At 43.4% G+C, this 12,789-nt stretch overlaps 1 protein-coding gene across 1 annotated transcript in view; it reads left to right on the forward strand.

Moving 5' to 3' along the window:
- The first annotated feature begins 1,145 nt into the window (after positions 1 to 1,145).
- The window catches only part of LOC111872923 (midnolin-B), a 122,790-nt gene continuing 111,146 nt past the window's right edge, over positions 1,146 to 12,789 (forward strand). The window contains exons 1-2 of the mRNA XM_023867213.2: positions 1,146 to 1,576; positions 1,882 to 1,969. Coding sequence (XP_023722981.1) covers positions 1,323 to 1,576; positions 1,882 to 1,969 — 342 coding nt within the window. The 5' untranslated portion in view covers positions 1,146 to 1,322. The remainder of the gene's footprint in view (positions 1,577 to 1,881; positions 1,970 to 12,789) is intronic.

Genomic DNA, 12,789 nt, shown 5'->3' on the forward strand with positions numbered 1-12,789 from the left:
GTTAAGATAAAGTTATCCCCATGCTTAACTAATTAAGCACTATGCCATGAAGAAGTATAAGGGAATGGATGTGTAGATCCACTTTCTCTTGAACTTGGCACTAGCTGGAAGTGTGGTCACTTTCACGCCCCGGCCGCTTTACGCCCGGAGAAAGAGCATTTTTTACCCATTGCATAGGAGGCTGGGTGGACCCCAGAGCTGGTCTGGACAACGTGGAGAAAATTCTTGACTCTACCAGGACTCAAGCTCTGACTCCACAGTCGTCCAGCCCATAGCCAGTCGCTATCCTGGCTCACATACAGGAGGTAATAATGTTATTTTTGTAACATATCCAACATTAATTGTTGTGAATAAGTTATATATATATTGCTAATGGGGTGGGACTAAGTCCCTTGTACTGCGGCAACTTCTGGCCTATTGTACTAGCCCCAGATGATAGGTGAGGGTGATTGTGGAGAAATTGGTGCAATGAGATTGGCGGGGTAAACCGAAGTACTCAGATAAAACCTGCTCCAGCGCCACTTTGTCCACCATAAATCCCACTTGACCAGACCCGGGATCGAACCCGGGCTGCCGCGGTGGGAAGCCAGCGACTAACAGCTTGAGCTATGGCGCGGGCACTAGTGAATGAGTTGGTTCAGTTGGTAATGCTACTGACTTGTGTTTGGAAAATGTCCAGTTCGAATATCGGCTTGGACACAAACTATTTTCATGGAGGTTTTGTACGTTTTCCTTTGCCGTTCTAGGCAAATGCAGGGGTCGTACCACAAATCAGATTAAGACAATCCGCCCCACTCCACTAAACGCCTTAATGGCATAGTGCTTAATTAGTAAAGCACAGCGAAAACGTTATCTTTTATCAACTGGCAGTTCGAATTTCTAATACAATACAGTCTTGAGTATACATGTAACCGATTCAGCGTTACTCTTATCTTCCTTTGTTCGGCTGTAATAGAAACGATCTTTTTAGGCCGTTCATATTCAATCTAACGGTGAAATTATAAAAGTACCAACCTATCTTATCGATTCAGCTTGTATCGTCATTCGTTTAGTTTATATAATGTCCGATAGAGGCCGCAGAGTTCACGCCACAGAAGTTCATGCGTTCGTCAACAATTTTTTCCATGTAGTGATCCCGGGGCCGGGTTAGGCCGTTGCTGTGAGCAGCCATTCGCGCTGTTCATTGCAATCAGTTGAGAGGTGGAAGTTGCAGTGGACGGTTGGTTGTGGTGTTACGGAGAAGTGTTTGTGGAGCGCTATTAAATTTCCGTAACCGTTCAGTATTGCTGTGAGTGGTAGTGTTCGTAGGTGAAGCCAGCAATATGGATACTGGCAGTGGAAATGCTGGATCATCAGATGCCACAAAAACAAATTCAAACTCTACATCTGAAAGTTCTCAGCATTCGGGGTGTGGCTGTGCTTCAGGAACAACCATTACTGTTCGCGTCACGCCAACAACAGGGGGCCAGTTCGATCTTCAAGTGGCAAAAACAGAAAGTGTTGAAAACTTGAAGAAACTAATATCCAAAAAACTTAAAGTGCCGAAAGAACGGATATGTTTGCTTCATAGGGACAGGTGAGTGATATGTCTTAATGGTTTTAATTTGGAAACTTGCGAGATCGTGAGTCGTAAATGTAATTCAAGTGCACTGTGGCAACGCCGAAGACCCTATCAGCTGTGATGACGTAGTCGAAGTAGGCTGTGGTACAGTGTATAAAATGGCTGAATGTTATATAATTTGAAGTCACTGAAGAGCGATGGAGTTCTGCTTGTTTATACTTATGTGTAGTTATACATTTACCATTGTATATAACTGCCATATGTGGTATTATTTTCTGAATATATTGCGATTATGTAATATATAATTGATTCTGTTGTAGGCAACTTCGTGATGGCACTTTGCAAGAGAATCATTTGATGGATGGAAGCAGATTAACTCTGTTACCTAGTGTTGAAACTGGTTTGCTGGTAAGTAAAATAGTATTGTGAAAATAATCGAATTGTGCTCTCAGGTGGGATCCCGCTCCGACCACAGTTAACGGTTGCGTTGGTTGTAGTTGTTTGGCCAGGTCACATTTGCCCTAGCTTATTTCTTCGTTGTAGCAGAAGGTAACAACACGCCGGGGGAACTTACTCGAGCTGGTTCCGTTTGAACCAGTTCTTAGTGGGTCATAAGTTCCAAACTGTTTCACATAATAGCCAACATCGAGTTCACGTTTTGTGACGTAACAGTATTACTTTTATATAATTTTACATCTTACGTCATTGTACAATTAATTATTTTCATAATTTTTAAAGCATATTAACAGAAGTTTAATATTTTTAGTAATATAGTAGTGTGTAATTAATTTATTGTACCAAGTTAATAAGGGAAACTTATCTTTCCCAGTTTTCTCTTGTGGGTTTAAGTACTGGACGTTTGGGCATGACGAATCTGTAATTTGTTAAGGCTACGGAACAAGTATATTACCCAGTCGTTATTTCGCAAAGCAGCTGAATTTATACACGTTACAACATTTACAATACTAGTAATATTTGGGGGATGATAGCATTTATTGCTTTCGAGCCGAAACACCACGCTGTCAAGGTATGTGGTGGAGCGAAAACGAAATACATATTTTTAACACAGAATATTAGATGCGTTAGGCACTAGGTGCTCATTAATGACTGGGAACGGGGCGTCTGCAGTAAATACCGTGCTGAGAGAAGTGGAGTAAAAGCATCGTTTGAGACGTTTGCTATTTTGCCCCCCCTCCTTTTCCGAAGCTGTAAGGGAACGTTACGAACAAGCCTAACTGCCCTGCTAGTTGGTGTTTTAAGATTGTTCGTAGTTTCATACATTTGTATCTACTGTATGCACTGAAATATTCATCAGAGAGAAAAAGCTGAAGGTGCAGATGATACACGTGCCAGAAGTTCTTTCTTTGAACCTTTTTTTTTTCCATAGAGCGGTGTTGCCGCTGTGGTACTATGGACGCGAGATGCAATACTGCTACTCGCTTTGTTGCGAAGCTTGCACAACCTGGTGGTGTTGGGTGGCTTGTCTGCTGTCATTCCCACCCCCCCCCAGCCGCTCTCATGAACATCAGCCTGCTCAAGCCAGCTTCCACGGAACAGCCCTCTTCTCCCTCCCTACAATCGTTCCTCCTGGGCCTGACTGGCCCCTGGGTCGCTTCTATAATCTGTGAAGCCCGGTGATGCATTAATCTTTCAAATAACATCGTACTGCAGTCGTTTTTATGGCATGAAGGAGAATGCGAGCTGACGCCTTGGCTGATACAGAATTATTTGGCAGCGTAAACCAAAACCGATGGTTATTTCCTGACTTTAGCTTTTGAACACTTGTGCATATGAGGTGTTCCAGTTGAGCGTTCATCAAGCTCCTCATTCTTAGTTTTCAGCATATCTGTTGAAAGATGTGTTCCCCCCCCCCAAGTTTTTAATCGACGCAAAATTAGTCTGTGAATGACGTAAAGGTGACCATTGCCCATTTATATTATTAGAGCATTGGTAACAGTAAATTGTGTATTTTTCAAGTTTCTTCATAGGACTCACACGTATGTCGCTGTGTTAGGGGATAATAGCAGATTTTAGAACCGTTGTTTTAATTGGCTTGCCGGAAAATTATTTGTGTTTGTGCTTGCGCGCATGCTCTATTTCAAGGCAAATTTATAAAAATAAATGGCGGTAGTTTGCTTTTCAGCAATATTGCGTAGCCGAGTTTACATGCATAGTTTGCATAGGCATATATTTCTCCCTATCAGAAGGAAACATTTTTTGTACCGTTGGCGGGTATGAGCTGGGAAGAAGTGCGTAACCGGAAGGAGTGAAAGTGACACGAGAGGGGGAAGTTGTCAGGAAAAATAATTTAGGTGGAGATGGAAGAGATAGCGCGAGAAACGTAGGCGGGAGGGTAATACTAAAATGGATCTTAACGTAGTTTGTGGATTGGATTAATCAGGCCCCGAATAGGAACCAGGAACACGTCAATGTTAATAAAAGGCTGAGAATTTCTTGTGCGCTTGAACGACTGCTATAAGCTTTAGCAGGAGGACTGTGGCCCCATGATGTTGGATGTTCAGTATTTTTAAGTTGGGTGATTAATTTTGGAACTGTCAGTAGTTTGCCGGAGACATTAACCGATGCTACCTGACACAGTGTTTAGGACTTGAATTCCGAACCAGGCTGTTGTATAGATGATTGATTGGAATCCGACTTCCCCATTTCATGTCGATTATTACAACTGTGCCAAGTTGAAGTAACGTTTTCGATAGACAAGACTAGCGTCGAACGGTGTAGTTTCGTTTTAGGAAGGTTGCGAGTTTGAATTTTGGCCCTGAGAACGGCCAGTTTGACTGTTTTCATTATATTTTTAAATCGCTTTGAAAAGTTTCGTCCCACAGACATTTTACGATGCAAGAAGAGACAGTTTTCGCATGCATTACAATTAATGTACCATACACTACGCGTACGTTTACATGTAAGCCGAGTGGATCCATCTGTGTGTTATATATTGTATATACAGTAATAGGGGCACTATGCTATACAAGCCGAAAGGTCGCGGGCTCGATTACCATTGAAATCATTGATTTTTTTTTTCAATTTCCTTAATCCATCCAGCCTCCAACAGAAATGAGTACCAGGAATCTTCTTGGGGGGGGGGTTAAGGGCGGCCGACACGTAAGGCTGACAACCTCACCGCCATTTGCAAGCCGATTGTCCAGAAAATGTGGGAGCCTCAACACTTCACAACATTATGAGCCTTCAGAGCCTGTTACAGGGATACCTTTACCTTTTTACCTTAATGTGTTTGTTGTTTGACGTAACGTCTTCAGTAGGGTAGGCCAACAATCTACTCTTTTTTATCACTGTTATTGTTGCTGTTGTTGCTACTGCTCCATTGATACACATTTTTTTATTCTGTTTATTTTGCTGGTAATAGAATGAAACGTTTGTGATGAAGTTGGTGGAGGTGGGATGTGTCTTTGCTAACTACCAATGCATTCTTCTGACGAAACATGTCTAGGATCTTTGTACTATATGTGACACTGCTTTCATCATTTTTGAACAAAACTTGATTGATTGACAATATTGAGAGAGTACCGGTTTGTGTAGCGGTATTGTGCCAGACTGGTGTCCTGGATGTACCCGGTTCGAGCCTCAGTCTAGTTACCTGTTGCCACAATTCAGTAACTTTTAGTAATTTTTCTGAGTATTTCAAGCAAATGCTTGGATATAGATGAAGCTTTAAGTAGACCAAACGAGCCCCAATCTAATCGCCGTTTGTCGATGTTTCCCATCTCATTCGACGATGTAGAGGCCTCGCTGCAGCTGTAAAAGCGTTACAAGAACTGACAATGATGGTATAGCTACTGTGCCGATAGGCGTGTATACAAATTTCAGTTGATTATGAGAGGGACAACCAACTGGCCACACGCCAGCTGATGATCTGCCCATTCCCCACGAATGTGTTGCATGTTTTCCTCATTATAAAAGACACTGAATCTTATAAAAATTATTCTGTGTAGTTTATGCATTGACTGCACAGGACGCCTAATTAATAACTTGGAGATGCGTGGAAACAGTACGGCTCCAGGATCGTGTGCAGTTTGATAAATTTAGCACCGTCGACTAGGCAGCATTTAATTCAGATAGACTTCGTTTAGCCCCGTGAGCTTGTATACCTTGGGTCTGCTTATAGCAGGTCAGATGTTTACATCGGTATGTTGGAAGAAGATATTTTTGTAATGCGGCCTGGAAGTTTGTACCTGTGGCACAGTACGTCCTATCAGCCGGACAACCTTGGATAACAATATGTAGAGAAAGTATAGATTCATGAAATTGTGGGCGATGTTGGTAAACTGAGACATCATTATGTAAGATTTGAGGTTTTCACGGCCGTGACTATGAAGAAAGCAGTCTTCTGGGATGTGGCGCCGTGTAGATATGGTGTTAACCGACGTTTCGGAAGACCGTATCGCCTCCATCTTCAGGGCGGAAGGAAAAATAAGAAAATCCGGAAATATTTTTTCCGACATTAGTCTGCTTGCACCTGCTCCCACCGTTTCTTCGCTTGCGGATTTTCTTATTCTTCCTTCTACCCTGAAGATGGAGGCGATACGTTCCTCCGAAACGTCGGTTAACACCACATCTACACGGCGCCACATCCCAGAAGACTGGTTTCTTCAGAGACATCACTGTGTCGCAGATGTCCTCCTGTTCGACCATACCTCCCACCCGAATCTTGGAAACTTCTGTGGCCATATTAGCGTCTTAATAAACGTAGTTTCACTGAATACAAGTACCTCTGTGTACGTCGGAGATACCTTTGTCATTTTTATCAGACGGCGTCATTTGACGGCTTTCCTCATGGGAACGTCGGAATAGTTGGCCTTCGGCTGCCTGGTACAGTCTCGTGTAAATTTTGGAGAAAGTTGGATTATAGTCCATGTTGTTGTTATAGTAAATAAATAGCCATGTGTTGAGTGTACTGTTATTGATGTTTATAAACTGAATCTTCTGTTCTTGCTGTTACATATGTTCCTGGCTTATCACTGATTTTCAAATGAAATGCAGTAAGACCTCAGTAATTCGGACTGATTAGCAGATAACCCTTGTCCAAATTAATGAAAGTCCGAAATACATAAGTGTTACTGAAAAGATGTTCATGGAAGTTATAAAATGGACTTTAGTGGGTTTTTAGACAATACAGCTTTATTTTGAAACATATTGCATATCGTAAAATAAATTACATAGTGTTATTGAGACTGTGCTTTGTAGAACAGAATTATTTGACTGTGATCTCTTTTGGAATGGCCTTGATGTTTGACTGGAGGCCTACAAGAATCTACCGTCATCCGTGCCAGTGCGACACGCGACGATGTGATTATCAGGGTTCTAATGCGAAAAAAAACGATTGTCCGAATTATCGCGAATTTCATATTAGTGAGGTTTCACTGTGTTTGATTGGTTGGTGTTGCTTATCTTGGTGAAGTTAAGAAATTTAGCTGCATAGTCAGACTTGCGTTGTTCTAACTCAGAACTGGAATTTAATTCTATTTAAAACGTATGTTTCCTACCAGATACAATATTCCGTAACGTAGCTTTAACAAATGCCTCGAATTTCCGTATATCGATTTCGGTAGTTTCTTTCCGCCGTCTTGCTTGAAGAATCCAACTTCTCTTATCATTCGACAGTAACATGAAACGCGACTGTTACGTTAGAAACAAAAAGATTCCTTTAAAATGTAATACTGCTTTAGTTTCAGAATTTCGCCATAGGTGAGAGGTAATAGTAGATTGGAATACGTTGTGCATGTATTGTACCGGGACCCCTTCCAAGGTCTAGTGGTCAGAGTTCCTGGCTACAGATCCAGAGGTCCCGGGTTCGATTCCCGGCGCTACCAGATTTTGTGAGAAGGAGTGGGTCTGCAACGGTGTCCACTCAGCCCCTTGAGGACAGTTGAGGAGCTATTTCAAGGAAATAGCGGCTCCGGTCTAGAAAACCGAGATTAACGGCCGTGGGGATCCGTGGCGCTGACCACGTGACATCCCTTATCCTCTACCAAGTCTCTATAGTATGGACACTAATAGCCTACAGTCTTATTTTCAGATGTTCTGAAAGACGTCCGATTATGTTTCAGTGATTCAGTATTGAGGGGGTCGGTTTCCCCATGCACCGCGACTGATAGTCTATTGTACATCCCCCTTTTAATTTCTACCGTCTCCATCCCCTACCGATACTGGTGCTCGCTATCAGCCCCTTTCTGCCAGAGAGGTTTCTACCCTCTACTTGGCAGTGGTATCTAATAGTTAGTCCCTTTCTGTCAGCGAGGTAGTCCCTCCTCTGGCAGTGGTACCTAATACTTTAGCCCCTTTCTGCCAGCAAGGTTTCTACCCTCTACTTGGCAGTGGTATCTAATAATTAGTCCCTTTCTGTCAGCGAGGTCGTCCCTCCTCTGGCAGTGGTACCTAATACTTCCCCATCTATCGGAGGCATTGGAAACTATTTGGGCGGGTAACGTTTTGGCCTAATTTAGCTCAGAGGCCTCCTAGAGGAATGAGGTTCTTTTACGTGCCGTAAATCTACGACACGGGACCCACGGCTTAAAGTCCCTCCCGGAGGACTTGTTCCCTGAATTTTTCCGCCCTTCCGATTTATGTTACGAAGCAAGAATAAGTTTTATAAAATTGGATGTCCTTCTCAGTTTTCATACTGCTTAGTTTAAGAAGAGCGAGTTCTTTCATAACTTGGAGGCGTAATGTTTGTCATATCATTGAAGTCGGTGGAGTCGTCATCATCATACATGTCTCGATACTTGGATCGGTCCGAGGCAGAGGGGACGCAGTCTGCAGCCCACGTAATGATCGATTCATTGTAATAAATGCTTACACGTGTCGCCCACTGACGACGCGGCTACCAGATTTAAATGATTATTTATCTATTTGTAGTGGTTACAGCTTCGTGTCCGCACCGACGCCGAATATTCAACTGTTCTGCAGTTCTTGCACACAGGTATTAGTGCAGGCCCAAATGCATTATTAGAGCGTGTGCAGCGAAGATTGCCTGCCATCTTCAAACCTGCTAAATGAAATTTGGCGTTTGGAATCGACGCTGCACATCAGGCAAATTTACATGGCACTCAAGTCCAACCTCTTTTCTGACAAAGCAAAGGTGCGAAGGTGTACTGTAATTTCATAGTACATATATTTTTAAAGAAATATTTTTGCGACGTACCTTCAGGCATTGATCATTTATTGCTGGTGTAAACGTGTTTTTGGAAAGTATATTAGTGACAGACGTGGAGATCCGTTGCGCTGACCACGTGACATCCTCTATCCGGAAACGTTGGCACTAACTTCGCCGATAAGCGACGGTCATTCGGTCGGTATAGTTCCCTTGCGGACTACGGGCCACGGAGTTTATTTTTTATTTGTATTAATGGTAGACACCACCTTGCCTGCGACAGTATTAACAAAGCTGGTAGACAGTAATGATATTATAGCACACAGAGGAATTATTTTGTACATTGTGTTTTGTTCATCCATATGTACGAGGCGCCGTTATTTAGAAAAAAAACTTTTGAATTGAGTTGTATGTAGGTTACAAGCTGTATAGTGGACCAATACGGAAAAAAATAATTTACCAGCTATTAATGTACGTCTTCTTCAGTACTAAATTTAATTGAAATCCGTTGAATATGCGGGTGCTACTTACTGTAGGGTTTCATTTTATGTGCTTCTTGGAAAGGACACATAAAAATTGGCACAGGTCTAAATTTCACTAAAATATATACACTTGTCACGCGTTTAGAAGGACAGATTGCAAAAATGTTCCAGTTAGCTTTGGCATGTCTAGCTCCTTCATCTGTCTTCATGTAAGAACTCGAGAACGCAGAATAGATTTTCGTGAAATGTTATATTGGACGATGAAATCTGTTCATACGTCCCAATTTTGGGTGACACAATACAGTCATAAGGAACACTATATTGTGAACACCAGCACACATTTATACGCCTATCTGGACCATAACACACTAACGTTTTTCCTAATGCAGGTTGCAGAGGGCAGTACATGCCACGTTCAGTACACTTTTTCTGTAACCGTGACCGTTTTCGAGGTAGGTAATTAAGCAGTCGGGGGTAAATGTGCCAGAATCGTTACGCCACGAATATGCTTATATTTGCGAAGTAGATAATGTTGCATACGTAGTTAGTTAGTTAGTTAGTTAGTTAGTTAGTTAGTTATTGGAGAGGGTGGATTTCCCCATGCACTTAGACCAGTATGGGTCCATTGTGCTTCCTTCTATGATATTCTACCAGTCTATACCCTACCGATATTGGTGCGTACCATCAGTCCCGACCGATCCAGCGAGTTCGGCCTCTACTGGCTTAGCGGTATCTATAATGCTTCCCCCATCAATCAGAGGCGTTAGAGACTACTGTTGGGCGGGAAATGTCCTTGAATTTGGCTCAGTGACCTCCTTTGGAGATATGAGGTGCCATAAAGCTACGACACGGGACTCATGGCTTAAAGTCCCTCCCGGAGGACTTGTTCCCTGAATTTTTCCGCCGGGTTTGAACCCGCGTACCACGAGTCATGAGGTGGGAACGTTACCTCTAGACTACGGAGGCCGCTATGTTGCATGTGTATGTAACAATACTTACCCCATGGAGCAGAGTGCGTCACTTCGTGAAAAGCTAAGAGGTGCTCAGGTAATCAGGAGGCTCCACGCGGCGTATGGAACTCGGAGGTTCATAAGAGTCCGCAGTCGGTTCCTATCTCGAGCCATATGGAACTAGTCCACGCCACCACACCCAAGTCTCATGCCCATTTTCCATTTCTTAGATTGTTTCAAAGGTTCCATACAAGCCCTGGGTCCTCTGTGAGATTTTGTAACATGTAAGGGAAGATTTCTCGGTCTTCTAACATGTTGGATTTATGTAGTAAGGGGTTGTGTTAGCCCCATTCGCGGCCTCCCAAACTGGAACACCACTCGTTCTAGGCTGCCTCCGACTTTTTATCAATATATTTGCAGCTAAGGATGCGTTTCGTCGTGGTGACAGGGTACCACCTACCCGACATTAATATGTAGGTTATATATATATAACCTACATATTAATGTCAATATATATATATATTGTCAAGATTTATATATGTGATTTTAGACGGGGCATGGAATGGTGAGTGGATTTATTGACCACTTGTAAACATCACTTGGAACTACAAGTAATTACAACGCTGTCGCAGGTTTCCACACTTATCAATTTACTACACGCTTCCAGTCTGCAGTGTCTTCACTAGTCGTTGCTTGGTAACGAATTTTAACGATGCAGATTCTTCAGCTTCTGCGCTCACGTCGTTACTGTCCGGCGAATATCCCACAACTGAATTATAGCGCCATCTCTTCTCAGCCTCCCTTGCAGAACTCAAATCTCAACTAACTGGGTCGCTCCATTTGTCTTCTACAAGGGTGGCAGGGAAGAGATGGCGCTATAATTCAGTTGTGGGATATTCGTCGGACAGTAACGACGTGAGCACACTAGCTGAAGAATCCCCATTGTTTGGGGGCTGTTACCAAGCAACGACTGGTGAAGACCCTGCAGGCTATGGAAGACTTAGCGTGTAGCGATTTGTAAAGTGTGGAAATCAGCAATATTGTATAGTTCCGAGTGGTGTGTACAGGTACCCGGATGAAAGGTATCCAAAATAAAATAATTTTATTTCAGAAAGCATTTATTATACAGATTTATGGGTTACAACATTACAAAAGGAAACTATCAGAGTGTTTCACTGAGTATATAACTTTTCCAGTAAATTTCATTGTAGGCTCCCTTGGTGGCACAACAAATATCCAGATGATATTCGACCTAGTTCCACGTTGCTTGAAGCATTTTTGATGTTACTGTAGCCACAGCGTCCCTTATGCGGGCTTTCAGGTGTTGAAGGTCGTTAATCTTAACCTCGTAGACTGTGCTCTTCACATAACCCCACGAGAAAAACTGGCGACCTAGGAGGCCAAGCGATTGGTCCACCTTTTCCTGTCCATCTCCTAGCCACCTGCTTGTCCAGGTGATTCGTAAAATAGTGACAGAAATGTGGCGGCGCCCCATCTTGTTGCACGATAGTTTGGTGTGGTTATTGGGGCAGGGCATACAGCTCCAGCAAGTCCAAGTACGAGCGTCGTGTCACAGTCTTTTCCGAAAAGAAAAACGGCCATGTCAACTTATCGTACATTAAGCCGGCCGACACGTTCACTTTGGGGATGCCTGTCTCCAACTCACATGTGACATGTAGTGCTGCAGTTGTACCTGTTTACAGCGCCACTGACTCGGAACGTCGCCTCGTCCGAGAAGCGCACTTGGCGGAGGAAATCGGGTGACGCGTCCATTCTTGCTGGCATGTCCACACCGAAGTTTGTGTGCTACTTGGTCACTCGGTTCTAGTGCATGAATCAGATGAATCTTGTATGCTCTTAGGCGGAGCCTTTTGTACAGCACATTGTGAACTGTTGAACGTGTAATTTTTAACTGTGAGCAAGGAGCACGAATTGATTTGCGCGGACATCGCTGGAATGTCTCTCTAATGGGATTGACATTTTCTTCATATGTCCGTTTCTTTCCACGAGATTTTACACGCAACAGACTACCTCTAATCCTCAGTATGTTGTCCCAGAACCGAATGCTTTTCCGTGTAGGAGGTTGACGTCCATACACAGACAAAAACAGACTCCGTGGTTTTAGTCCGCAAACGAACTATACCGACCGAGCGACCGCCGCTTGTCTGCGAAGTTGGTTTCAACCTTAGCGGATAGAGGATGTTGCGTGGTCAGCGCAGCGAATCCCCACGGCCGTTAATTTGGGTTTTCTAGGCCGGAGCTGCTATTTCCTCGAAATAGCTTCTCAGTTATCCTCAGGAGGATGAGTGGACCCCGTTCCAGACCCACTATTTCTCAGAAAATCTGGTAGCGTCGGGAATCGAACCCGGTCCTCTGGATCTGTCGGTTGACACCCATATTGCGTTCCAAAACTACGCTGGACAACCGTAAGAATGTAGCTCAGCTAGTCGCACCACGCATTGAATCTGTTCCTGTGGTGTCGACATCGTTACTCAGTTCGCCGGAAGTCATCGGCTGGCGCATGTATGGAAGCCGGGCACGTGTATGGCAGTTAGTTTTCGAGATATAAATTTTTTATTTTGGATACCCTTCATCCGGACACGCAGTATAAATGCTCAATAAATCTGTTCACCAATCTATACCCCGTCTTACCCCCCCCCCCACTAATCA

The sequence above is a fragment of the Cryptotermes secundus genome, unplaced genomic scaffold, assembly GCF_002891405.2.
Source record: "Cryptotermes secundus unplaced genomic scaffold, Csec_1.0 scaffold407, whole genome shotgun sequence".
Lineage (NCBI taxonomy): Eukaryota > Metazoa > Arthropoda > Insecta > Blattodea > Kalotermitidae > Cryptotermes > Cryptotermes secundus.